Source organism: Sorex araneus, chromosome 6 (assembly GCF_027595985.1).
Source record: "Sorex araneus isolate mSorAra2 chromosome 6, mSorAra2.pri, whole genome shotgun sequence".
In the NCBI taxonomy this organism is placed as follows: domain Eukaryota; kingdom Metazoa; phylum Chordata; class Mammalia; order Eulipotyphla; family Soricidae; genus Sorex; species Sorex araneus.
In genome coordinates, this window is record NC_073307.1 from 114197007 (window position 1) to 114223762 (window position 26756).

Below are 26756 nucleotides of genomic sequence, written 5' to 3' on the forward strand. Positions count from 1 at the left end.
ATCTGCATAACAGGATAGGGTGGGGGGTGGAAGGGAATGGATAGAAATAAGTAGAAGACTCTCACTGAGATTTAGTGCAAAGTACAGTGCTAAATAAGGAAGCTTTTTAGACTCTTCAACCAAGAGTGGGGTGAGAAAACTGACAACATTTCTTTCTTTCTTTACCTACAGAGCTCTTTCTGGAAGGCATGGTAAGTCACATAATACGGTCCTATGGTAATGGAAGCTACCCTGGTATCTAATTAATTCTGCAGCATCTGGGGAGAACAGGCATCTAGCTTGCTTCCTGCATGCTTGTCTGCCCCAGCTTGGTGACAGCCATTTGGTAGGAAGGGTCAGCTTGCTGGAGGGAAGGAAAAACTTATGATAGCAGCACCCTTCTCTTGCATGGAACCATCCCACTGGCCTTGCCTGGGCCTCTGAGGGGTCCTGGGCCTTCAATCTTGTATGAGGGTATTGTGGAAGGGAAAGAAGAGGTGGACATGCATGCTTGGGGACTTCCTGCTGCCCCAGTGGGGCTCCCTTCAGCCCCTTTGGAAGCTGCCTTCTCTCTCTGTTCCATCACACTTCTGCTTCCCATTTCATAGAACTAGGGGCTTCCTGATAGACCTAGCGTGTGGCCACATAGAGCATAATCACTCTCTGGTTATTGTGGATCGACCCTTGGGCTGGCCCCAAGAACACACACCCTCCTGGAAGCTTCTTCCCTTCTAGACGTAGCAAAGAAAGCCCCTGCAAGGGACCCCTGATTTGCCCTTGCCCAAGATCTTAAATGTACTCTGGGTGATGCCTGAGAAGACTCAGATCACAGGAGTCACAACTCTCTCGGTTCCAGGGCACATGTGCTCATGTCAGGGCATACTCAGGTGGTGGGAGGCAGGTGCTATTCTGATTCACTTCTCAGATGACGTTTTACAGAAGAGGAAACTGAGGCTCATGGGGTTGACATGACTAGCTCCTAAAAGGGGTGAGCTTCCAGTCTTTCCTGGACGCCCTGGCTCCCAGTCTATCTACTTATCCCTGCCATCCACGGGGATGTGTGTCTCGGACACCCCAGCTTTGAAAATGAAAGGAAGGTGTGATTTGGTACTTGGACAACATTCTCCCTTCAAGAAATGTCAGAGCCGTGTTAGAACAAGAACTAGTTCCTGATGCAGGTCAGGGAGAGAAACCCACCGCTTACATCAGACAACTTGGCCGAGTCCCCGTCCCCACATACAGGCTCAACCCATATACATGTGCACACACAGCCAAGAACCAGAAATATCCCAAAGGTCAACCCCAGATCTTAGGCCAAAGCTATCTTCCTGAGATAGATTTCTGCCCCTGCGAAAGCCAAAGAATGCCCCCTGGATAGACCATGTGGCCTTGAAAGGGACTGACCAGGCAGTCCCTGGAGGGGGCTTCCCCACAGGACCCAGCTCCTCTGCCCCACCTGGACACTCTCCTCTTTTACAGAACGAGATGCCTTTGACACCTTGTTTGACCACGCACCAGACAAGCTCAACGTCGTGAAAAAGGTGTGGGGAGATGCCTGGGCAGGAGGGAGGGAGGGAGGCACAGCCACACCCTGCTGTGGTGTCTCTATGGAGACCAGTGTCCTTGCTGGGCACTGCCGTTTCCTGTGAGAGATCCAGTTGTCCATGTCGTGACATCAGGACCTCCTCATGCAGCCTTTTTATTTTCCCGTCAGGAGGACAGCCCTTGAAGGCCCCTGTCTTCCCTCCTGTACCAAGCACCCCACCATCCTGGCACCCTTCACCCCCATCCCACCACCTGACCTCCTGAGCATGCACACCTGGGCCTAGAAAAAACTGGACAGTGGTGCATGGCCACTGAGATCACCAGTTACGGCGCCACACGTGCACGGGACTGCTTTTCCCGTGCACTGCAGAGGCTTTGCAGGAAGACCCGCCCAGAGGATACTCTTTCTCCCTGGCTCAGCACACAGTCCCGGGTCCAGTGCTCAGGGTGACTGTAGTCCCGGGAATCCCTCTGGTCCTGGTACTTAGGGTGGCATCCCCAAGGCAGCTTCGGGCACAGCAGGAGGGGGTCCACCTCAATGCCTCGTGGGGCTTCTCTTTCAGACCCTCATCACGTTTGTGAACAAGCACCTGAACAAACTGAACCTGGAGGTCACAGAACTGGAAACGCAGGTAGGGGACAGCCCTGGGGCCAGGCTCTGTGCATGCATGACTAGCCATATAGTCTTCACACATGCCACTTGTCAGCCTTTGGCCCCATTGAGGGTGTGAGCTGTCTTTCTCTCTCCACCTGTGCATGCATCTCTGAAGAGCCAGTACATTCTAGGCTGGGGCTGGGGCTCAGTGGTAGAGCCTTGCCTGTATGAGACACTGGGTTCAATCCCCAGCATAAGAAGAAAATTAAGGATACAAGAACGAATACTATCTCTTAACTTTCCACACTACCATGATCAAATTGGAGCAGTGTCAACATTGATACAACCAGTCAATATAGCTTGAATCGTTTGAAATTGCTGGCATAGGACTAGAGAAATGACAGTGTCAAGCCCAGGGGTGCCTCCACAGCAGAGACCTTGCCTCATATGTGTGAGGTCCTGGGTTCAATACCCAGCACTGTGCAGGGGAGGGTGAGGAGAAAGAGACAGGTGGGGGAGGGCTGGAGCAATAGCACAGCAGGTAGGGCATTTGCCTTGCACACGGCCAACCCGGGTTCGATTCCCAGCATCCCATATGGTCCCCTGAGCACCGCCAGGGGTAATTCCTGAGTGCAGAGCCAAAAGTAACCCCTGTGCATCATCAGGTGTGACCCAAAAAGCAAATAAAAAAAAAGAGAGAGAGAGAGACAGGTGGCTCAGAGAAACACTGTGAATTCCACTGTCCTAATATTTTCACATGCTGCACTTAGTTGCCACATCTCATCAGCCTCACTGTAATGTAGTACAAATCTTCAGCCTTTCTTCTCATGACATTTACCTTTCTGGCCTCCTTCCCTGCCCCCTTCCCTTCCTTTTCTTGTTGTGATGACATTGGGGCCTGCATACTTGTTTGAGGTGCATCAGGGACCTGCTCGCTTAGTCACACTTCTAGGATTCATTAGGCTTGCATACGAGATGCTCCTGGGGATCGAACTCATGACCTCAGACTTGCAAGGCAGGAGCTTGACCCCTGAGCTCTACCCCAGGGCCCCAACAGACGTTTTTTGAAGTGTGAAGCCCACTTGGTTTCCAGAACATCCTCCATGATTTGACTCGGGTTACATATTTCCAGTAACCATGCTTGCTCAGCAGTGCTACCTCGGGCGTGAATGAGCTGGCACTGCCAATTTTATCACTTCATCCTTTTCCCGGTGATCCTGTCTTTAATCACTTGAGTTGGTGCTTATCAGATTTCCCTACTATAATGGTCTGCCCCTTTCCTTTGTAATTAATCCTTATTAGGGATCTACCTTATAACTCATGCATTCTATTTCCCACTCTCATTTGTGAGAAAGCTCTAAACTGGAACTTTTTCTTTTGGACACTCCCAATGTTGCTTTTATTTTTGTTTGATTGCATTTCTGCATCACCGCTGGCAGTGCTCAGGGTCTGTGCTCAGGAATCACTCCTGGTGGAGCTTAGGGACCCTATACATTGCAGGGAATTCAAATCAGGGTCTAGATGCCACAGCCACATGCAAGGCAGGTGCCTTACCTCCCTCTCCCTCTCGCTGGCCGCTCCTGTTGGTACTTTCAAAGGTAGTTCCCAGATCTAGCCTGAGTGTGTCTGGACTCTGGAGTGAACTTCTTCCTCTATGTTTTAGGAAGACAGGGAATGGAATGAGAAACATCTGCTCAGTCTTCACAGCAAGGACTGCTGCAAACCGAGCTGTTTGCTCAGCACCTGTGGGATCAGTCGGCAGCATTACCACCAAGTCTTAGGTCCCAGCTGGGGGTGGGAGCAGCCTGGGTCAGGGCCCTGAGGATGGTGAGGAACCCAGACCTCAGTACAAGGTCCTCCCTAGCCTGACCCACTGGACTCTTGGCTTCTCACCCCGTTCTAGCTGGGGCCAGTCTCAGGGCTTTGATTTGTCACAGATGCCAGAACCACCTGTGTGCAGCCCTGCCCACCTGAGTTAAAGGTCTGGTAGTTGGAAGCTGGAACGGAGTGACTCCAAGGTCAAGTGCATGCTCGGGGGTACATGCCCAGAACAAAGGCAGGACCGCAGCCCATCAGCCGGTCAGCCAGCAAACCTCCCACTCTGGGCCCGGCCCGCATTCCCAGCCATTCCAACCTGTTTTTCTGTAAGCTGCCTAGGATGAGTTCAAGAAATGTGGCCTTTTCAAAACTTCAGCAGCTCTTAATGCTCACGACATTTGATGATTCCACCGCCTTTGCAAAGTTCTAGAATGTCGTATATGCTCCCAGCCTCTCTCCCCAGGCCTTCTCCACCCCTGGATCACCTACACCTGCCCAGTGTGCCTCCCTCACAGGGCCCCTGGCACCACAGAGCCTGCCCTGACTCCCAGCACACAGCACACACTCCCCAGGTCAGCAGCAGGAGACCCGCGGCCACTCTTAGCCAAGCTGTCCCTCTCCCAGCTCCCCAGCAGGTGTGGCCACTGCATTCCTGCATGGGAGGGACAAGCTCCAAGCCTCTTGCAACGACCCTCAGCACACACTTCTGCTTTCTCAACAGGAGCCAGTAAGTTGTGTCCCGATGGCTTTGCTCTTTTCCCGAGGGGGCCAGCCTGAATTCATTATAAGTGTTGGCTGTCGGCCCGGCAATGCTCTAAGTGCTTTGCACCTATTAACACCTGAGTCCTCAGGAGAACCCTATGGAGTGGAGTGTACTCTCATCATCCCCATTCCACAGATGAGACATGAGAGACAGGAAAGTTCCAAGGTTTGCTCAAGTAGGAGAACCAGAGGCTGACTCTAGCACCTGCCTTTCCAGCTGCTCTGTTATGTGGCCACACGGGCGACACTAGAGTGAGGTGTACAGAGGGGCCCATGTCACACTAGAATCCTTCTCTGTCCAGGAAATACAAGTTGAGTCTAAGGATTTAGATCCAAGTAGTAGAGTACATTCAAGCCTTGTACCTGAGTTTGGTCCTTGCCACTGCATGGGTCCATCGAGGGAGGAAGGACTCAGTGGGCTGAGTGCATGCTTTACAATGTAGGAGGCCTAGTTTTGATCCACACCACCAGCTGGTCCCCTGAGCTCTGTCAAGAGTGACTCCCAAGCACTGAGCCAGGAGTAGCCCCTAGGCACTGCTGGGTATGGCTCAAAAAACAAATCAAATCAAAAAGTAGACATTACTTCAGGGACTCAAGAGATAGTATGGGGTAAGGCACCTGCCTTGCATGCAGCTAATCCCAACTCAAATCCCTGCCACTGTCTGGTTTCCTGAGCACTCTCAGAGGTCAGCCCTAAGCACCGCCGGGTGTAGCCCAAGCGTTGGCCTTGGACCTCTCCTTCCCCCCTCCTCTGCCCCTGTCTGACTCTGGGAGCTGTCTGTTTGGGCAACGCCTCCCCAGACACCTTCTCTGGGCCGCAGCAGGAGTGGGAGACCAGGTGAGTCTCACGTCAGAGCTGCTGTGCAGGCCTTGCTCCCACCCTGGTCTCCACGCTGGCCTGCGAGCTCCTTCCGGGCAGGGCCCCAGCTGCCCTCTCCCTGGCTCTGTGTGCAGTCAGAGCTTGGTAAGTGCTGGACCAGAAGTGGTCAGGGATCCGGGCTTATAGGGGCAGTCCTGGAGCAGCCATAGTCCCCTGCCTCGGACCCCGGGCCCCAACCAGGAGCCCTTCTGGCAACAGCCTCCAGGCAACATTGACATGTCAGGTCCCGGGAGGGGGGATTCACCTAGTGGTGTTGGGGGGCCCAGTGCCTTCACCTGACTCTCTTTCCAGTTTGCAGATGGGGTGTACTTGGTTCTGCTGATGGGGCTCCTGGAGGGCTACTTTGTGCCCCTGCACAGCTTCTTCCTGACCCCGGATAGCTTTGAGCAGAAGGTAAAGGGAGATGCACGAAGGGAAGCCCCGTCCACAGAGCCTACACCTCTGCCCGCGTCCATATGGGGCCGTGGGCAAGGCAGCGGTTTCCTGGCGGCCTGAGGGCCTTGGTGGTGGGAGGTGGGGCGCGTTCTGGAGCTCAGCTGAGCTGGAAGAAGTTCCCTCAAAGCCTAGAGCTCTCCCTCCCACTGCTGCCAGGGTCACGGCCTGGCCCTCCACTTCCACCAAGGGCCACGCTTGAACTTTGTCCTCACCCAGAGGTGACAGGGACGGTGGCCCCCAGCATGGCCACCCTAAGGTCCATACTCAGCCAGGTCCTATCCTCACCTCCACTCGCCCCCTGGCTGGGCATGGAGAGCAGTGCTTCTCTGCCTCTTGAAGGAGCCCTCTTGCCGTCATGCCCCTGAGGTTCGAGTCCCTGCCGTTGACATGGGAACCAGAACAAGATGGTGATTTTGAAGTCTCCAGTAGAACGTTCACCACAGCAGACTGGGTCTTCCAGACCCCCCATGGCCTGGCCTATTGTCTTGCCTGGGCTCTCCTTCACCCCGGGGTGTCCTATGAGCTGGGCCCCTGCCTCTCAGGCTACAGAGCTAATGCTTCAGCTTCCCCAAGTCAGGCCTTTGGGCGGCCAGGGGTTAGACCTTGGGCCACCAGGGGTCTGCCCATGAATCCGGCGTGACGTCCATCTCACATTTCTCTTTCTAGGTCCTGAACGTCTCCTTTGCCTTCGAACTCATGCAAGATGGAGGGTTGGAGAAGCCGAAGCCACGGCCAGAAGGTACCTTGCTCTCCCCCATGAGTTGGTGGCCCAATGTTGAGACCGAAACTCGGCTCCTGAGTGTCTGGGACTCTGGCTGGAGCTCATGTTTTACTGCAGAGGAAAGAATTTACTGTGGAGGCTTCTCTGGTGTGTCAGCAGGGGACACCTGCACCGTCACCAGGCCTGGGGAGAAAAGGCATCTGAACCTGTGGGGTCAGGGGGACGGGCTCCGGGACACAGCAGGGAGCTGGAGGGTGCCGCGGCAGGACCCTCCCCTGGGCCCCATCTCTTGGTGCTTTATCCCTAGATGCAGTTCAAACCTGCTCTCGAGCTGTATCCCAGCCAGGCGGGCTAGGACATTCTGCAGGTGACTCTGTTCTGAGTGCGAACACTCTCCTGACCTCAGCGCTCCAACTGTGTCTGAGGACCAGGTTGGATGATGTGCGGGGTTGGAAGTGGGGGTGCAGGAGAACAGAATGCTCCCGCAGCCGTCCCAGCTCCCGCCGTGGCATATGTGTGCCTGTGGGAGGCACAGCTCCCCCCCACAGTGTTCTGAGGGCCGACGTTTATTTTTCTGCCACTTAGCGAAACATTCCATCTTACCAGCCCTTGTGAGTCAACACCGTGTCGCAGATACTTTTCTGTTGACATCGGATGAGGACATGGAGAGTGCTTGTGTGGGGGCACTTCTGTCTGGGCTCTCTTGGCGGCTCCAGGTGAGTGGACAGGTAGGGACAGGGCGCTTCTCCCTGTGGCTGCTTTGTGCCCCTGGCTCACCCACACAGACCTCCACTTGGAGGACCACCTGCCGACTGTGGGCTGAGACCCAAGTGAGCAGGACGCAGGAGGTGCCCCTGCCGCTGCCTAGGGAAGAGAAGGGGTTCGCCTGCCCCTCCAACTAAGATATTGGTGACCACATCAGGGAAGGAGGCTGGAGGCTCCGGGAGGTCATGAGAATTGACGCTGTCACATCACTGCTGCTTAAGGCAAGGGGTGGCTTGTGGAGTCAGTGACAGCATTTCCCAAAGTGGGGTGATATTATCCTCGGGGTGGGTGGACACTGGAACCCCATAGAAGGGCAATAGTCACTCTTGGTGGCATTTCGAGCACTTTCTCTTGGTTGAAGAAGGTTGACTTTTCGAGGGTGCTGTGTAGTTTGTTTTCAAAACAGGGGTAGTAGGTTAAATAAGATTTGGCACCTGTGGGTGAGAACGTAAGGATCACATAGAGCTTTTGTGTGTGGAGGTTGAAAGACAGGAGGAGGGAACATCATACCTGATGACTAGGTAAACAAAATCCCACCTGCAGGGGAGGGCATTTGCCTTGCAGGTGGCAGACTCAAGCTCAATCCCTGGCATCCCGTAAGGTCCACCAAGCACCACCAGGAGTAACTACTGAACATCACAGGGTATGCCCCAGCCCCAAAAAAAATCCCACCTGCAGTTGGTGAGGGGCTCAGTCTGTGGTCCAGCAGCAAGTGTGACACATAAGCCCATGACAGCTCTGGGTTCCAGTCTCCAACCCACCAGCCATGAGGCTCAAGGGGACTCACTCTCCCAAAGCCTGTGCTTCACCTATAAAAATCAAACTCCTTGAGTTAGTGCATGTTAGAGGGTTGAGTGGATGGTTCTGATGGCCAGCCCCTGGCACTCATGACTATAAGCAGTGACCCATCTAACTGGAATTTTGAGTATGAAGCAAATAATGGTTTGATGAGTAAGATGGTGCTAGGTCTGAGAGGCAGAAAGCTTGGACTGGATTCAGAGTCAATGAGAGTCCTGACAGGCTCTTGAGAACTTTAGTGATCAGATCTGAGATTCTGTTTCCAAAAGAACACTTGGAAGACAGTGAGAAGAGCAGAGGTTTAGGTGTGTGTGGGGGGAGGGGGGGCTGCGGAAGGATTGGGATTGTGGGTGTATCACCAGGAGTCTTTCATGAGTGAAAGCTGACTTACCTAGAGGGAAGGGAGGAATGGATGACAGACCCTGAGATAAAAGTAAAGATTGGGGGATGGTATAAGAGGTGAATGCCTTCCTCCTGAAACTGGACGAAGAAATAGGGAGCCGAGGAGAGAGGTGGATCATACAGAAACTGGTCATCTCAGAACTATCCACTCTTGCCAACCTAAGCTGATCTCCCAGCCTTCTTGGTTGCTAACCTGTCCTCAGTGCCTGTCCCTTTGTAAAGAAGGACCTCTCTGGGCAGTCTCCCTGGCAGCATGGCTTTCACTCTCCTGTTGCCGCCGAGAATGAGTTCTTACAGTCCTGGAGCCAGATAGCAGGTTCCCTGCTGTGTGAGAGCGACATTGCAGGAACTTGTGGCCTGCCTTTCTGCTTCCATTTTCTCGAATAGCTTAATAAGAAACTTTCTGTTTCCAGATTGGAACTACCCCCTTCTGATACTTCCATTTTGAGATATCTGTCTCTCTCAGGACAGACAGTTTTCCCAGTATAAATGAATCTCTAGGGACTTGTCGGCATATAGATGACATTTCTACGATAGTTCATTTCCATTATTGAACGGCTCAATATGAAACTTCCTGACCCATGTGAATGGAAAAACACATCTGTTTTATTTGTTGTTACACTGGGCACCATGCCCATACTGGAAATTTCCAGTGCATAAAGGAGAATTACAATGATATTTTGTGAAATTGTACTTGGGGATTCTTGTACTCCAGAACTCTCTTTAGTTTCTTTGCTTTTACCTGAAAAAGCGAGAGTCATTTGTAAACAGCGCAGACTTAGCAATGGTGGGTAATTCTTTAATGGTGTTTCAAAATCGGACTGACTGTAACAGATGCATTCTTCATGGCAAATGTTTTTTGGCGGGAAGGGGGGAGGGGTTGGTGGAAGGCCAGAAAAATTTGTTCTCTCTTGTTGTTTAATGTTTTAAGCTTTATTATACCTTGAAATTCCTTGGAAACTTTGGGTTTGCACCTCAGATGACCTTTGTTTGCTCAAGCTTCATATGTTTTAGTACTCCCATCTAGTATAAGCTAAGTGTAGTGTCAAGGTCATAGCCAAGAGAGCTATTGAAATATTGGCAAGAAGCTGATGACTTTTTTTTAGTAGGAGGTTGAAGAGTCCCAGGGATTGAACCCAGAGCTCTTGCATGGAAGTGATGCACTCCGGCCCCGCGGGCATCTCCCCAGCAGCCTGGTGGCTTTCCTCTGTGTGGGACAACATACCATGTGTCTTCAAATGCTCACACCTGCCCTGTTGTTATCACTCATTGATTCATTGTTGAATATGGTTAAGACCCCAGCATAACAAAGGCAGGTAGTGGTCAAGAAGTTCAGCACCAGGAATGTGGCCTATATGTTTCACTGCCAGAAGGAGTATCTATAATTTAAGGAATCAAATAACTGTGACCAAACAACTGCAAGCAGTGCTGGAAACCCAGGCAGGTGATGGCAGCTTAGTTCCAGGTAATCAGTCCACTTAGGAAAGGACTTGCTCAGAAACTGAAAATGTGGGAAACTCTTCAACTTCCCTTTGGAGAGAGAATACAGACCAGAGAGTGGCAAAGTGTGGAAAAACAGAATTGCTGGAGTGGGTATACTTATACAGCCATTTTTGAGATACAGTTTGTCATTTGATATAGTTGAAGATTTCTGTTTTTAAAAACATTTTTATTGCTTGAGATTCTGTCATTTGTACAACTGCTAATGATGGTTTCCTGTGCAGATAATTCTAACACCACGTCCACCAGCAGTGTACCCACCTTCCTCACTCAAGGTCCCCGATATTCCTCCTTTTCAAACCAGCTCCCCCCACACCCAACACAAATTCAATTAGTCGTGTGCATCAGTTCTCTCATTGCATTACCTTGGGTCCTTTGTTGTGACCTTGCAACAAAGTCATTAGGTCATCTCATGCCAAAAGAACAGTACACATCAAAAGTCTGAAGATTTCTAATAAGTATCATGATGGACAGAGTGATGCCCCTGAAATGTCCATTTCCTAATACCCAGGACCTAGTAATATGTTATCTGACAAAATAGGCACTTTGTGAATGTGATCAAGTCAGGATCCTGATGTATGGGGGGGGGGGGGGCGGCAGTGTAATTGCAGGAAACAGTGTCATGAGAAAGGCAAGCAGGAGAGTAGGAGAATTAGAGCAATACCTCAGGTGAAGGATGCTGCCACCATTGAGGATAGTAGAGGTGGAAGGGAGCCTTAAGCCAAGGAATGCAGGCAGCCTCCAGAAGCTAGAAAAAGCAAGAAAACAAATTCTCCTCTAGAGTTCCAGAGGAAAGTGCAGCCATGCCAATACCTTAATTTTATTCCAATGAGACCCATTTTGGACTCTGACCTTTAAAACTATAAGGTAATGAATTTAGATTGTTTCCTGTCACCAAATTTATAATAATCTGTTATAGCAGCAATCAGCAGCTAATTTTCCCTCTGACCCAGTGGTCCCCTCTTAAGCAGGCATGTCCATCCATCAGGAGACTAAGCCAGCAACAGCCAAGAGAATCTAAACTGGAGTTTCCAGCTCTACAGATCAGCCCAATAAATCAGAGTGTGTCCTGTCATGACTGGTACACAATGTGGACAATGAAAAAAAAACAACAAATTCAGAAATTGGTGAAGGATCTCTAGTTCCTGTAGCATGAAGAGATTAATGGCTATTTTCTGTAAAATAGTGTGTATAAAATTAGATAGAGTGATCAAAAAAATAATCATTGTAGGACCCTGAGAACTTGCCCGTGGTGTAGAAAAAAGAATTATAAAAATTACCAATGGATAATTGGTCTTATCTCAGTAAAAGAAATTTACATTAATTGCCTTGTTTTATAACACAGACAGCTCAGGCAATAAAAAGGTTAAATCCTATGAACATAACATTTCATTAAAAAAAAAGAAGAAAAATGGCAAAAGAGTACAGACACAATTCCATTTATAGAAAGTATGAGAAGCCAGACTGAACCTTGTGCCTACGGGTGCCAGCATAGCACATGGTACAGTGAGGAGCAAGGGTGTAATCACCATAAAAGTCAGGATAGTGGTTATCTTTGTGGGGTGAGACAGGATTGTGAGCAGAGAGTGTGGGGGATGCTTCTAGGCCACTGATAACATTCTATTTTTGTCAAGGGTGGGAGTAACATGGGCTTCTCTTCTGAGGATCAAAAAATCATCCACCCGGGTTACCTTCACTTGTAGGCTGCCTGGCACATTTTAAAATGCTTTCCATAAGTAAAAAGATGGCAGGATCACGCCACAGGGTAGCAAGGTGCTTCCCAATGCATGGGGGAGAATGGGGGAGTAAGGGAGAGGGGAGGGGAACAAGCCAGAGACTGAAGGGATGGGGGTCTGGAACTTGTGGACACTGGTGCTGCCCAGCTTCCTCCAGCCCCGACCACTGGTGACCTCCCACATGGCCCCGGGAGTCAGTGCCCCCCTCAGGCAAGCTTCAGAAAAGGGGCTGGGACCCACAGACTGGCGACCGCAGCAGCAAGGCCCCTCTGCAGAGAGACTCACTCTACTCCCGAAGTGCCCTTCCCTCCTGGGCCTTCAACATCACGTAGACTTACCTTCTTGCACAGTGGGGTGCAGTGGGGTCCCGTTCTGTAAACTTCATGATTCATTGTGGACCCATGCTTGGTGTGTATGCCTATTTTACTTAAGCCTATACCCAGAGTTGCCTAGAAATTTCTTTGAAGAGATTATTGAACTGGAGCGATAGCACAGCCGGTAGGGCGTTTGCCTTGTACACGGCCTGGATTTGATTCCTCCGTCCCTCTCGGAGAGCCCGGCAAGATACCAAGAGTATCCCACCTGCACAGCAGAGCCTGGTGAGCTCCCCGTGGCATATTCGATATGCCAAAAACAGTAACAACAAGTCTCACAAAGGAGACGTTACTGGTGCCCGCTCGAGCAAATCGATGAACAACAGGATGACAGTGCAACAGTGCAGTGCTAAGAAGAGATTCTGGGTGGGGAAACTTTAAGAAGGGCTGACTTAGAGACCCATGAACTCACGTGGAATGGCTCTGTAATGGAAGGGGGAAAAAAAAGAGGATCCTGCTTTCCTCTCCCGGACCCTTCTGTACCCCATGCCGACAGACATGGAGCCCTTTCCCCCTGTTCAGAGGCTGTTTCCTTCAGGGGCCCCAGGGAGCCTGTCTCTAAGTCGGAGTCCCACTGACTTAGTCTGCTAAGTCTAAGAGCAGAGTGCCGACTGTCTGCTCTCAGAGGGGGCCCGGCCAGCACCCCAGGCTCTCAGACCAGCTCACAGTTGCTAATCACAGTTTATTAGGCCAGGGATTTAAAGGGGGCTCTGTTTATCCAGCATGGAGTCACAGTGCATTCCCAGGAATGCAAAGCCCCAATCCAGGCTGAGTCACCCACCACTGCCATGCCTGCCCCGAGCGCTGGGACTCCATTATCTCTGCATTAGCCAGCATTATCTCTGGCTGTGTCCCCGCACTGAGGGCCTGAGGGAGCAGCAGCCGGTTCCTTTCCCAAGGAGCAGGACTTGCTTCATTGTTCTCCAAAGCAGGGGATGGGGGAAAGGGCTGCTGCCACAATCCAGATCATTTTTTCTTCTGAAAAGGGGGCCAGAGGCCAAAGAAATTTGCCCCCACCCCAACCCGCCCCTTGCTCTGCATGCAGCACTACTGTTATATTGTGCATGGGCCACACTGGCTACATTCGTGGGTCCAGGTGGGAGAGTGTGAAGGAGAGCACCACAGCTGAACCAACTTAATGTCACTTCGGTATTGTTCATGAAACCTACTTAACTGACAAAAATGCAGAGTCAAAGAAATGAAATGACCTCGACCAGGTCAACCAACTTAGGGAAAACGGACTTCAAATTAGTAGGCATTAGGATGACATTAATCGTTTGGAAACATTCTCCCACGTGGGATATTACTTTCTTACTGCGACCTAGGAGCTCACCTCTCTTTCAAAGGGGAACCAGATCCTTCGGCCTGCTGTATCTATCCTTCCCACAGGCCCACTGTCTCCACTTCTCATTGACTTGGTCACACGTGGCTTTCACCAGCTGGGGCCAAGTTCCCAGAAACCTCTTTCTAGCCTTTTTATTACTCACCTTCTTGGGAGCACGTGGCCCTGTTGGCCATCTCCCCTTGCTAGAATTTCTTCCTTGGCTCCCAGAATACTGGACAGTCAAGCATCCGTTTGCGTTTAATTATCTTTTAGCCAGCCTATGCTTGCCAGGCCCTGGGCCCTGCACTTGTACAAAATAAAACAGACTCAGTGGGATCGGATTGCTCCAGAGCAGCAGTAGATTTTATCAAAGATGCACACACACACGCACACACACACATCCACACACACACGCACACGCGCGCACAAACACACGCACACGCACACACACACACACACAGCATACACACAACCACACTACTGGCATAAAACCATAGTGAGTGCTGTGAGGGAAGGTTCTGGAAGCTTTGGAAACCAAGCAGGCACCATCGTACAGCAGGAGGGTCAAGGAAAGTCGAGCTGCATACTATTTGCTGGGGCTGAGGTGACCCAGTGCTGCCCACTGGGAGCAATAGACAGCGATCAGTGGGACTGGTGAGTACCTAGAAAATGAGGGGACCAAAGCCAGAGTGGAGCTAGGAAGGTGGGCCAGGTCAGATACACTAGGCAGAACTGTCATCTAGGATGTGGGACTGTAGAGATAAGTATCCAGTCTTGGAAGCTGGAGCAGCACAACTCCAAAGGAACCACTTATTCTGTGATCTGTGGTACGTGGTTGTGTTGTACACGCCCTTCCCAGCCACACCTGAGACCAGTGGGTCAGATGAAGTGGAGAGGGTGAGAGACTTGAAGGAGTCCGGTTAGGAGCCCAGTCCACCCTCCTTCCCCTTCACACTCCTTTGAACAACTCACCTTTGCCCCTCTTTGTCTTTCCATCAGATAGATCCCCATAGGAAACTTTCTAAATTTTGACTTTCGTGGATTTTGTGGGGGGCAGGGCAAAGAGTGAGGGAGGAGAGGCATGCCAGCAGTACTCAAGGATCACTCTTGGCAGTATCAGAGATTGAACCAAGGTGGCCTGCATGCAAGCAAGTGTACTGTGTCTCCTGTCTGACTAAATTTAAGAAACACTTCATATATATATATATATATACACTAAAAACTATAAAAATTGGGGGTATGGTGCCATCAGCAGGTAAAACTGTACCTTTAGGGGGATTGCATCAGCAGCTTGATGATACCTTCAGACTTCCAGATAACCCAAAATTGCTGCTGTGCCTTTAGCCAGACACCATCAACTTGGAGCCAAGTTTACCAAGAATTAAACAGCCCAAAGTTAGGTATGTGGGAGACACACCCACAAACCACCTCCGGCTCAGCTATATAAGCTCATTTATTGGCTTTATTTCAGAGACCCATAAATCTCTAAAGAGATCAAAAGATGCAGTTAGGGACTGTAGCACAGAGGTAGGTGGGAACCCATGACTGAGAGCCCCAGGCTCGCTTGGATCAGGACTCGGCCTCCTCCCCCCAGGTCCTCAGTTTTCCAGTACTTTGTCAGTCACACCCACAAACTGCCCCTGGCGCTATGTAATCACATCAATGGCCAAGGCCCAGAGACTATAAATTAAAGCTCCCAGAAGAGAGCACTGCAAAATGCCCTGGCCCCGCGCTAGGCTGTCTTCACTGGGGCACCTCAGAGGGGTCGGGTTAAGTTCCCCTCCCTGCCCCAAGCAGAACCCTGGCAGCCAAAACCTCCAAAACCCAACCACTGCCATGCCCAAGGCCACTCTCCACATGCTCGGATGAGGCTCACCAGAGAGCGGAGCGGCAAAAAAAACCAGATATGCAGGAACCCATGACTGAGATCTCCAAGCCCACTTGGATCAGGACTGGGCCTCCTCCCCTCAGGTCCACAGTTTTCCAGAAACTTGGCAGTCACACCCAAAAACCAGAGACTATAAACTAAAGCTCCCAGGAGAGAAGGACACAGAATTTCCTGGACATTATATTCTATCCATAACAAACAATACAAAACAAATTGTCAAAAAAAATTGATGAAAGATATTGAAGAAGACACGAAAGAAATGGTAAGATAGTCTGTCTTACATGGATTGGAGACTTTTGTTAAAGTGTTCATACTATCCAAAGCAATATAAAGATGAAATGCTGTCCCTGTTACAAATCCAGTGGAATTTTTCACATAAATAAAACAATCCTTGAATTTGCATAGAACCCCAAGAACCCTGAATAGCCAAGCAATCTTAAAAATTAATAAAGCGGGGGCTGGAGCGATAGCACAGCGGGTAGGGTTTTTGCCTTGCACTCGGCTGACCTGGGTTTGATTCCCAGCATCCCATATGGTCCCCTGAGCACCGCCAAGAGTAATTCCTGAGTGCAGAGCCAGGAATGACCCCTGTGCATCGCCAGGTGTGACCCAAAAATTAAAAAAAAAAAAGCAAGAGACATCATGATCTCTGGTTTCAAACTGTATTATAAAGCTTTAGTAATCAAACCTGCATGGCACTGACATAAAAACAGACACATTACCAGCTTAACAGAGCCCAGAAATGAGCCTCCACATATAATCAATTTAAATATAACAAGACTGTACAACAGAGAAAGAACCATCTCTTTAGTAAGTGGTAATGGGAAATTTTACTATCCAGATGTCAAAGAATAAAACAGGACCACTATCTGACACTGAAAATCAACTCAAAATTGATTCAAGGCATAAATGTAAGACATTTACTGACACCATTATTCATCCTATTCAAGATGGCATCAAAATCGGGGTAATAAGCACAAGATACATGGGGTTACATGAAGTTTCAAAAGTTTTATACATTAAAGTAAATCATAAAATGAAGAGATAACCCACATAATGAGATAAAATATTTGCAATGATATCTGAAAAGGTAATAATTACCCAGTATGCATAAGGAATTCCTATAACTCAACAAGCAACTGACTTTTAAAAATCAGTTATCGAAATAGATATTTTTTTTGAAGAAGTTATATAGATGCCCAGAGGTACCAAAAATGATGCTCAGTATCACTTATGATCAGGGAAATGTAAACCAAAACCACAATGAGATAGAAACTCACACTTGCTAGAATTACTCTCAGAAAGACAAGAAATAAAAAAATGTTGGGCAGAGGGACTAGAGCAATAGCACAGCGGGTAGGGCGTTGCCTTGCACGTGGCCAATCCGGGTTCGATTCCCAGGATTTCATATGGTCCCCTGAGCACCACCAGGAGTAATTCCTGAGTACAGAGGCAGGAGTAACCCCTATGCATTGCCGGATGTAATCCAATAAATAAATAAATAAATATTGAGCAGGCTGTGGAGAAAAGGGAACTCTTGTGAACTATTGATCGGCATTTAAATTCATGCTGTCATAAAAAAAATTCTTAACTCCCCAAAGAATTAAGAATAGAAATACTAGGTGGCCCAGCTACCCCCTGCTGGCTATTTATCCATAGTATATAAAAACACTAGTTCACAGAGATCTGTCCTCTCGCCATGTTCATAGCAGCCAAGAGTTAGAAACAACCTAGGTGCCCAATGACAGATAAACAGATAAAGACACTGTGGCAGATATAATCAGCTCTAAAAACAAAAATTAAATTCTGCCATCTGCAACCACATAGATGGAACTAGAGTGTATTATGCTAAGTGAAGTAAGTCAGATGGGGAAAGACAAACATAGTACTTCACTCCTGTGGTTGATAAAGATAGTACAGCAGATGAAGTCCTTGCCTTGCGTATGACCAACTTGAGTTAAATCCCCAGCAACTCCATGTGGGCCCACAAGTTCTGCTAGGAGTGATTCCTATGCACAGAGCCTTTGAAACTAGTCCCTGAGCATCACAGGATGTGGCCCAAAAGCACAACAACAACAACAACAAGTACAAAATAAGTTCAAAACTCAGACTATGAAGACAAAATAGTGGTTTCCAGAAGGAGTAGTTGGAAAAATTGGGTAAGAGGGGTCAAATATATGGCAATGGATGGAAACTAGGCTTTTGGTAGTGAGGATAATGCAATATATACAGGTGTTAGTATATTACCCAACCTTTCCATTCTTTTAGATATTTATCCAACTGAAAGTTACAAAATCAATCATGAGAATGTAATGTACAGAATGGCAACGATTTTTTAAAAAATAAAAGAGAGGCCGGAACGATAGCACAGTGCATACGGCATCGGCCTTGCATGCAGCCTACCTGAGTTCAATCCCCAGCATCCCATATGATCCCCGGAGCACCGCCAGGAATAATTCCTGAATGCAGAGCCAGGTGTAACCCCTGAGCATTGCTGGGTGTGACTCTCCCCCCAAAAAAGCAAAAAAAAGTAAGTAAAATAAAAAATAAAATAAAATGAAAGAAGTTCTCAACCAAACATCAGCAGTCAGCCCAGAACCACAGGACTTCTCATGGCAGAGGCTGATGGAAGAGGGTGGGAGCCGGGGGATTCAGTAGAAGCAGGGTCCAGACACGGGGCAGGGTCCCAGCTGGAGGCTCAGCTATGTCCTTGAACCAGTAGGCAGGTATTAGGGGAGTGGTCCCTGAGAACCCCTGGGCCATCACAAAAGAGCCTCATGCAGGACCCAGGCCTAGGAGGGGGCCCAGCAGGATTGAGCAACCACTGATAGAGGTCGAGTGGGGGGAGTAGAATGTGGGGAATCCCAAAGAGGGTCCCCTAAACGGGTGGCCCAGTTGATGCTGCTTTCTGTGGGACCTGAGTGCTCCCGGTGCAACAGCCACAGTGATAGGAACCCTCAGGCTGGGTCCCAGGAGGCCCCAGGCTGGTCTTGAGGGCTCCTTGTTCCTCTTGACCAGGGCGTTGCTGGAGTCCTGACATTCCCCAGGCCCTTTTCCCCAGGAGCTTGGCCTGATCCCGCCTACCCCTGCATCCCAATGTGTTTTATTCTTTTCTCTTAACCATTTACCTCGTCTGACCTTCTCCACAATTTAAATCATTTTCAGCATGAAAAATATTGCACATCCAGCCAGGTACATAAAATGTGAATATCCGAGTGAAAAATACACTCCAGTGAACTGCCCTGGAAGCGCCACCCAGTAAAGGAAGAGTACCCCAGCTCCCAGTGCTCCCCGGTCTCCCCTCCCAATTAGGGGACCCTCTTGCCCTTTTTCCCCTGGAGATGCACATACTCTCCTGGCTTTCATCAATCTCTGATTTTGCTTTTCCTTAAGATTTTATTGTGTGCCTCTGTCTTCTAAAATTGTGAGCAGAGTTCCTTCTCTTCCCTACCCGTATTTTCTCTAGTTCTTCAAAGGTGCACTCTCCCGAGGGAGACACAGCACAGCGGGGCTGGGCCAAGGGGAGAGGAAGAGGAGAAGGCAGTTTGGAGGAGCTGCCATAACAGGGGGACGAGTAAATAGGAGGGAGAAAGTGGTCATAGAAAAGCCCTGGAGGACCAGATAATACAGAGGGTAGTGTTTGTCATGCCCATGGCTGACCCAAGTTCTGTCCCTGGCACCCCAGACACCCCACTGGGTCCTCAGAGCCTGCCAGCAGTGATCCCTGAGTATAGAACCAGGAATCAGCCCTGAGCATCACCGTGTCACCCATTTAAGTCAAAACAAGAAGGTGCGAAAAGCTCTGAAAAGCACCGTGGAGTGACCCTGAAAATACAGTCCAGGGCCCAGTTCCACAGCTTGCCCTGTCCTTAGTCTGAAGCTGCCTGTCCCCTGGCGCCATGTGTACTGAACACTCTCCTCCAGGGAAATGCCTGTCCTCTCTGGTGTTCCTTACCACCCCACTCCCCACCTTAGCCCCAGGCCTTCCCCTCCGGCCACTCCTGAATGGCTCTGGGTAGAGGTTAAAGGCAGAGGGCGAAGGGCCCATGGCACCGGGCAGACAGGAGACAGGCCAGGAGCAAGCAGCACTTCTCACCCGGAAGTGCTGTTTCCAGCATGAGGGCTGCCCGCCCAGGGCAGAAGTGAGACTCCCCTCCTAGGCCTCAGCACCTGTGCCCTCTCTGAATTCCCCACACCACGGCCCATCGGCCATCACCCACTGGCCCCAGGCATCTCAGGCAGAAACTTTCCTCCCAGCAGACATGGGACTCTTCAGAGGCCCCATGATTGGGGGTGAGGGATGACACTCCCAAGACCATGCCGTCACAGTCTAGCCAATGAGATCTAGCCAATCAGGTCTAGCCAATCAGGTCTAGCCAATCCGGTCTAGCCAATGAGATCACTTTCTTGAAGTGGGTGGTGGGTAGAAGGGCCAGAGGTGTCAACTCTGGGCCATGTGGGCTCTCTGACACCCTGTGTGCTTGTGTTTCCCACGCAGACATCGTCAACTGTGACCTGAAGTCCACGCTGCGGGTGTTGTACAACCTCTTCACCAAGTACCGGAACGTGGAGTGAGGGACGGACCGCCTATCCTCCAGTCTTCCTTTCCCTGCTTGATCCTGTCCCCCACGCTCGGTCCTCGCCCACAAGTCCAGCTTCAATCCAGGGATTGTGGGAACCAGAATCAGGAAGGAAATGATCAATAATTCAGTGTGACAACGGACACTTCCCAGGCCCTGGGGCTGACCCCACAACAGCCTGGGGAGGGTGGGCACCATCCCAAGGCCAGGTCCACGTTTCTCTTCAGTTTGATTTGGGAACCCACACACATACCTACGTAAGATGAAAATAAAGATAATCTTTAGTCCTGAATGAGTGTGTACCAGGTGCCACAGTAAAGGCACCTGTATCATCCAACACATTCTCATGACCCCCAATAAAGCTGGTATTTCAATCCTTTCAAACAAGAAAACTGAGGCTCAGAGAGGCCAAGTGACTTGCCAGAAGCTGGTATTTGTTTTTTTTTCCTAAGTAACATATTTGTTAATAACTAACCAATGAGATCACTTTCTTTGCCCATTGTCTAGTTGTGTGAGTCTGTGCACTCGTCTGTCTCTTCAAGGACAGCAGCCCCCTGAGTTCACCACCAGCCAGGCTAGTGATTCGCACTGAAATGGGCAAATCAGACATAACCCAATTAATAGTGTGTGTGTGGCTGGAGTCATGTCCCTCAACTCCTTTGTACAAATGAAAATTACTCTTAATTCCTTCAGATTTGTAATAACCCCATTCTCTGGTTTCAGGGTGACATTTGGGAAGAATTCTGTTTAAAATTAATGGAGTGGCACATTTTGTAGTCTTTTTGCTTGATTGCATGTAATGGAAATGCCCTATATTTTCCTGCAAAATAAGTACTCAATTCATTATCGTTAGGCAAATGTACAATCTACTCAGGCACAGCAGAGAGCCGGGCACAGGCCCACGTGAGCATGGTTTGGGAAGTAGGGCTCTTCAACAGGGACCCTTGAACTGTAAAGAAAGCAACTCCTTTTGCCTTCTAATTGATCATTTAGACCATTTCTGGCTCCGTCTGCCCACATGCAATTACCAGCTAATTCAGGCAAGAAAAAAAAATCTAAGTCATTTAGACCCAAGCCAAGCAGTTTCCTTGTGTGGGTTACTCATAGGCTTGCGGTTGCTTTTATCTCCTCTATATGAACCCAACTTTGAAAAACAAGGCAAGGTACTAGTTGTCCGACAGGGATCGAAAAGGGGCTGGTGTAGGAGTAACTGGGGGACATGAAATTTGGGAGAAATAGTTGCTTAGTTAACATATAGGAGAATTTTGAGATAGAAGGCCGGAGGTGTAGACTTAACACTTGTCTACACAAATTGACCCAAGCCTTGGGATGAATCGTTTATACTGATATTAGATTTTCATTCTAGAATGTTCCTAAATATGCCAGATGGACACCAGCCTGCACGCCCACTTCTAAAAGTCAGCCTGTTTTGTCACTACTTTTGGCCCATTGCACAAAGCTCCTGTCTACTTTGAGGAATTAATTCTGAGCTCTGATTTTACCACCCAAAGTTAGGACACCCATATTGTCCAAGTCAGTTCTGTCCAGCTTTCCAACATTCCGTACTTTACAGCCTATCTGCAGTAACTCAGAACCCATAACACTTAGGGAAACTATTTCTTTGGCTCTTGTTCTCTAGAATTGTTTACTCTGTTAGCCTAATGAACCTTGAGCTGTAAAGACAGTGTTTAATCTTGTACCATTTTATGTAAAAGAATACAATTCTGTTTTACATAATTACTGAAATATTACCTTTTTTCATTAGTGAATATTAGTGTAATGTTTCTGTTTGCTTACTTAAATTTGTGTTAGCAAATCAAGAGAAATCATCACTTTGTCTCCTTGGAAAATACTGACATGGGATAAAATAACAAAATGCACTCATAGAAACACGCTTTGCTGGATGAATTTTGTCTCTGATTTTGTCTTTTTTCTCCCATATTCAAATGGCAGATGAATAGGTACCCATATGAAGTGAGCACTATCTTGTATTTTACATTCACATGACAGGAAAGTATATCCAAATACTTGGGAAGAATTGTAATAACAAGCCTCATTTATTAGAAAATCCACTGTTGAGGTTGAGGTCTTTGACGTAGTCTAGAATGCCAGATCCTACGCCCAGTTTTGTAATTCTGTCTTCTCATTTAGAGATTTTTTTTCCTGTAGATTCAGAAATCTTCTTAACACATGGTATGTTCTTAAGGGGGCTGAAAGGTAGCAGAACAAAAAATAAACTACACATCCTTGGAAAAACCAAGAATCATGATTTACAGGCATACTGGATCACTTTGTTCCTCTCTCTTCTTTTTTTAAATTTAAATCCATTGATATTTTTCATTGCTAATACATAAATGGTACAGGATTTTAAAATAATAGCTATTTGTGAATAAGCTTAATCTCCCTCCCTTCCTCCAGCAACCAATACCTCACCAGCAACAACAATTTTGGTTTCTTTAATTCACTTCTAGAGATACTTCAGCTGTAGAAAGCATTATAATATGTATGAAACTATTGGGAACTTTTTTTGTTTGTTTTGGAGAGGATTTTTGTTTTGTTCTTTTGGGGAGGTGGGAGGATTGATTTGTTTTTAGGCCACTCCTGACGATGTTCAGGGCTTACCCCTGGCTCTGCACTCAGGAATCACTCCTGGAAATGCTTGGGGAACTATATAGGATACCAGAGATTGAACCTGGGTCTGGTTCATGTAAGGCAAGCTCCTTACCAACTTTACTATCTCTCTGGCCCTCTACTGGGTACAAATACTGGCATTCACGTTGATTTTTTTTAATTACTATTATACCTTGGATATTGTTTTACACTAATATCCTTCACATGTTAAAATGCTAATCTTACTACTTTCGAAATCCAGATTCTCATCTCTGGCTGAATTGACCTAGGAAATGGAAGTCTTACCTGCAGGAGGTAATCACCTGCCTGAGTGGTGATTTCAGAGTCTTATAGGGAAAGGGGGGAGGCAGGGGCATATTGCCTAAGTCTTTCCTCATGTGTCAAATGAATTTCAAAACGAGACCCTTGAGTGCTACAGACAGTATGGGAGGCAAGGCACTTGACTTGCATGTGATTACAACAGCCACAAGTCTGGTTCGAATCCATGGTACTATATATGTTTCCCTGAACAGAACCAGGAGTAGCCCCTGAGCACCCCCATGACCCCTAAACCCCCAGACACACACTCACACACACAAACACAAAACTAAATCATTCTTGGGATTGCTGTGGTAAATTGTATATAGTTTGGGCTTTTGCTGTGTTATGGCCTTCTAATTTGTAATTAACTAAGAAAGCATTGACAGTTACTAAGCACCAATGGTATTCTGCTGCTAACCCAGTCACCATGCAAAAAAGAATCTTATTCTCCCATTTCACATGTTGACATTTCCAAAATCTGGGAGAAGGGCTATTTATCAGCACAGCATCAGTGTTGCCTGAATTGGTTGCAATTTACAATTGCTATCCTGGGTACTTTTTAATTATAAATTACTGTCAGCTTAGCTTTATCATTATCAGTTTATTTTGTTGTGGGTTGCTTGGTTAACCCTACAGAATACACTGAAACTCATTTGCATCAATAGTATCCTGGGGCTATAATTTTCCAATAAGTAGACTCTGAGACATGTGTACATTGTGGTTCAACTCTGAGTCATCCATACTCCAGTGCTAGAGCAGATGTATACATAATCCACCGCCCTCCACAAATTATCACTAATTTATTTTTCCACTGGAAAATAAGATTAGATGGAGTCAGTAGGTCAAGCAGTTTTGCCCTAAGTTGAGACTGATCAAAAATAATTTGAGATCCCTGCCTATAATACAGCCTCACTTCAAGAATCCCACCTACACTGAACATCCTACATGGGCAAGAAGCTGTATCTTAACTGAAGCTAATATGCACGCACTCTTCCCCCCCATCAATCTCACTTAGCTCTATTGGAAAAGTCAAGCGTTGCTGTGGATACTGAAACAAGTGCACCGCATTGACATGTGACTGCTGGGTACTACATGGACTCGTTAGCTCAGATCCCTGCGTCCACGCACCATCATCCCAGTACTCAGAGATTCTGCTCCCAGCAGAAGACAGGCAAGTGGGTAGGAATTGCTCGCTTTCATAATTACAAAGACCAAATACCTGCAAACTGAAAAATTTAAGCTTAGACTAGCTCCAAAATTTGCCCTGCTTTCCTACAGTGTGTGTGTGTGTGCACATGTGTGTGTGCATGTGTTTGTGCCATGTGTATGTGTGTGCATGTGTTTGTGCCATGTGTACATGTGTTTGTGCCTGCCATGTGTGAATGTGTTTCTGATGACAGCAAGGCTATCGTAAGTGTGCTCTAGGCAGGCTGAGCAGCTCATGGTCCATGCCAGAAGATCTTAAGGATTTCAGACTTCTCAAATAGAAAATCACCAGTTGATGCAACTCTTAAAGTTTCTGCAGGATGTAAATATATGTTAGGTGAAAAACTGTCACCAGTAAACGAAGTTAGAAAACGTGAGACTAATGAGAATTAAACTTGCTGTCTTGGGTATTGATTTTCTTCTTTATTTTCTAATGGGGCTCCCTGTTAGGGTTTCCTGACCTGATTCCTATTAGAACTCTTAAAGGGAGACGAAAGATGACCAGTCCTAGTCGAGTTGAGCTGTAGAAACTGTTTGCTCCCTGAGAAAGTTGCTGATTGAGTCCTGTGGAAGCTGTTCAGCCTTTTGGCCATAAAGATTAGAGGTCCATCTTGAGTGAGAGTCTACGGCAGAGTGGAGGGGCTGCACCCACAGGCAAGTGAGGCTCAGCACAGAGCTCACAGCCCAATGGAAAAAAACCTTTGGAAAATAACTAAAATCAGTAGTGACTGCTGTAGAGATGCGTAAACAAGCTTAGATGTCATTTAGAAGTTTAGGTCAAGAGAGGTTTCTTGGCAAAGTGACATTTCATTTATTGTAGGGGTGGGAGTGGGGGGAGCACACTAAACAGTGCTCAGGGCAATTCTTGGCTCCGTGCTCAGGGAAACAGATGCCCTGCGTGAGATTAGAACCAGGGTCAGCAGGATGCAAGGCAAACACCTTAACCCTTGTAATATCTCTCCAACTCTGGAAAAGCAACATTCTCTGTGTTACCTGAATCATGAAGTGTCTCAGTGAAGACCTGGCTGCCTTTTTACCTGGAGTGGGATGGAAGAGAAAGAAGCAGACGAACCCCTGTGGGACTAGTCGGAATACAGAGAGTGGGGAGAAGAGTTCTCAGAGCAGGAGCGCCGCACCTTCTGTTTATGAGGAAGAGCCCTCTGGTCTGAGAGGGGAGATAGAGGAGAAGATGCCCGAGTATGGAGGTCAGAGACTACACTTCCAGCTGCGGAGAGGAGGGGAGAGAAAACTGAGCGAAGCAGCTGGCATGTGGTAAAGGGAAGGTGCGCTGTCAGCCGGAAAGATGTCTGACGGGAACCAGGGTCCCCAACCTTCTGGGCACACGGGAGACCACCCTCTTGCCGCCCCATGCAGTGTTGTCCTCCAGGGCGCCCTCTGAAGGCGGGCCAAGGGAAAAACCTGCAGAGTGAGGGGGATTATTTCCTTTCCCAATTCATGCAATTCAGCTTGAACTTTGGTGGTCACAGTTCCTACTCCATTCTGTGATGCCTACCTAAAGAGGGGGCGGGGGCGATGTCATGCTTCACAGTTGGTGTCTTGGAATTATTTTTTATAGGACGAAATATTATTTGCACTGAGGGAGGGGGCAGTTGAAATGCCAGAAACTCTCAGAAATGTTTAGGATTTGGGACATCTTGAAAAGCCCCTCTGGATTGGAAATCAGCTCTATAGGTGTCTGCCCCAGATGGGTCTTTTTTTTTTTTTTCTTTGCAGAGTCCCCTGGTCTGAGCAATCTGAAATCTTGTCTGAAGTTGTCACACTCCATCACCCTCCCACCCCTGCCCCACCCAGGCCTTCTGCACCAGGTGGGCACCCGCTTCGGTGCTGTCATTTAAAAGGGCACTTAGGAAATTCTGAGAAGCCCCAATGATTAAGATAAATGATATTTTATCAGTGAAACGGACTTTTCATTTCTTCCTATCGATTTTCATGTTTTCACATCTTCAGACGTGATTTGTTAGCCCGGGGCAACATTCCAAGACACACAAACGTCATTACAGCAGCCGCTTTAAAGAGTGCCATGTTTTATTGGGGTGGACAGGACAATAGATAAATATTTAATCTGTGACACGTTTGCTCCATATGGGAGCCAGGGTTGAGGCTGCCTGGTGCTCAGGCTATGATGTATCTTCCTGGAAAGGCAGGCAACAGCTTCCCCACCTGCCCAGAGAAACATAGGGCCTGCCTGTAGCAAACCTTTGCTAGTGGTTCTGAAAAGCACTTTCTGGAGGCCTTTTTTTTTCACTCGTGCTTCAGAAATCACCCCATCTCCCCATTGTTTGCTATACTATTGGAGAATACAAACATTGGTGGAACTGGGTACAGTTTATTTAAAATTATGAATAGTAAGAGAGCAACCACGGAGCCACTGCTAATGAGGTTCCTGAGACCATGGGCCCCTCAGCCCTGGTTAGGCACTTTGGGAAAGAGGGGGTGGCATTCTTGGCTCTCCATCTGAGCCTGCACATCCTGCATCCTGGGTTTTCCCAGCCAATT

The 26756-nt window shown here is 48.3% G+C and overlaps 1 protein-coding gene across 1 annotated transcript in view; it reads left to right on the forward strand.

The window, feature by feature from the left end:
• PARVA (parvin alpha) overlaps positions 1 to 22010 on the forward strand; it is a 179132-nt gene extending 157122 nt beyond the window's left edge. Inside the window, exons 8-13 of the mRNA XM_055142934.1 lie at positions 172 to 191; positions 1459 to 1520; positions 2088 to 2156; positions 5871 to 5972; positions 6681 to 6753; positions 20021 to 22010. Of these exons, the coding sequence (XP_054998909.1) occupies positions 172 to 191; positions 1459 to 1520; positions 2088 to 2156; positions 5871 to 5972; positions 6681 to 6753; positions 20021 to 20097 (403 nt within the window). The 3' untranslated portion in view covers positions 20098 to 22010. The remainder of the gene's footprint in view (positions 1 to 171; positions 192 to 1458; positions 1521 to 2087; positions 2157 to 5870; positions 5973 to 6680; positions 6754 to 20020) is intronic.
• Positions 22011 to 26756: the final 4746 nt, after the last annotated feature.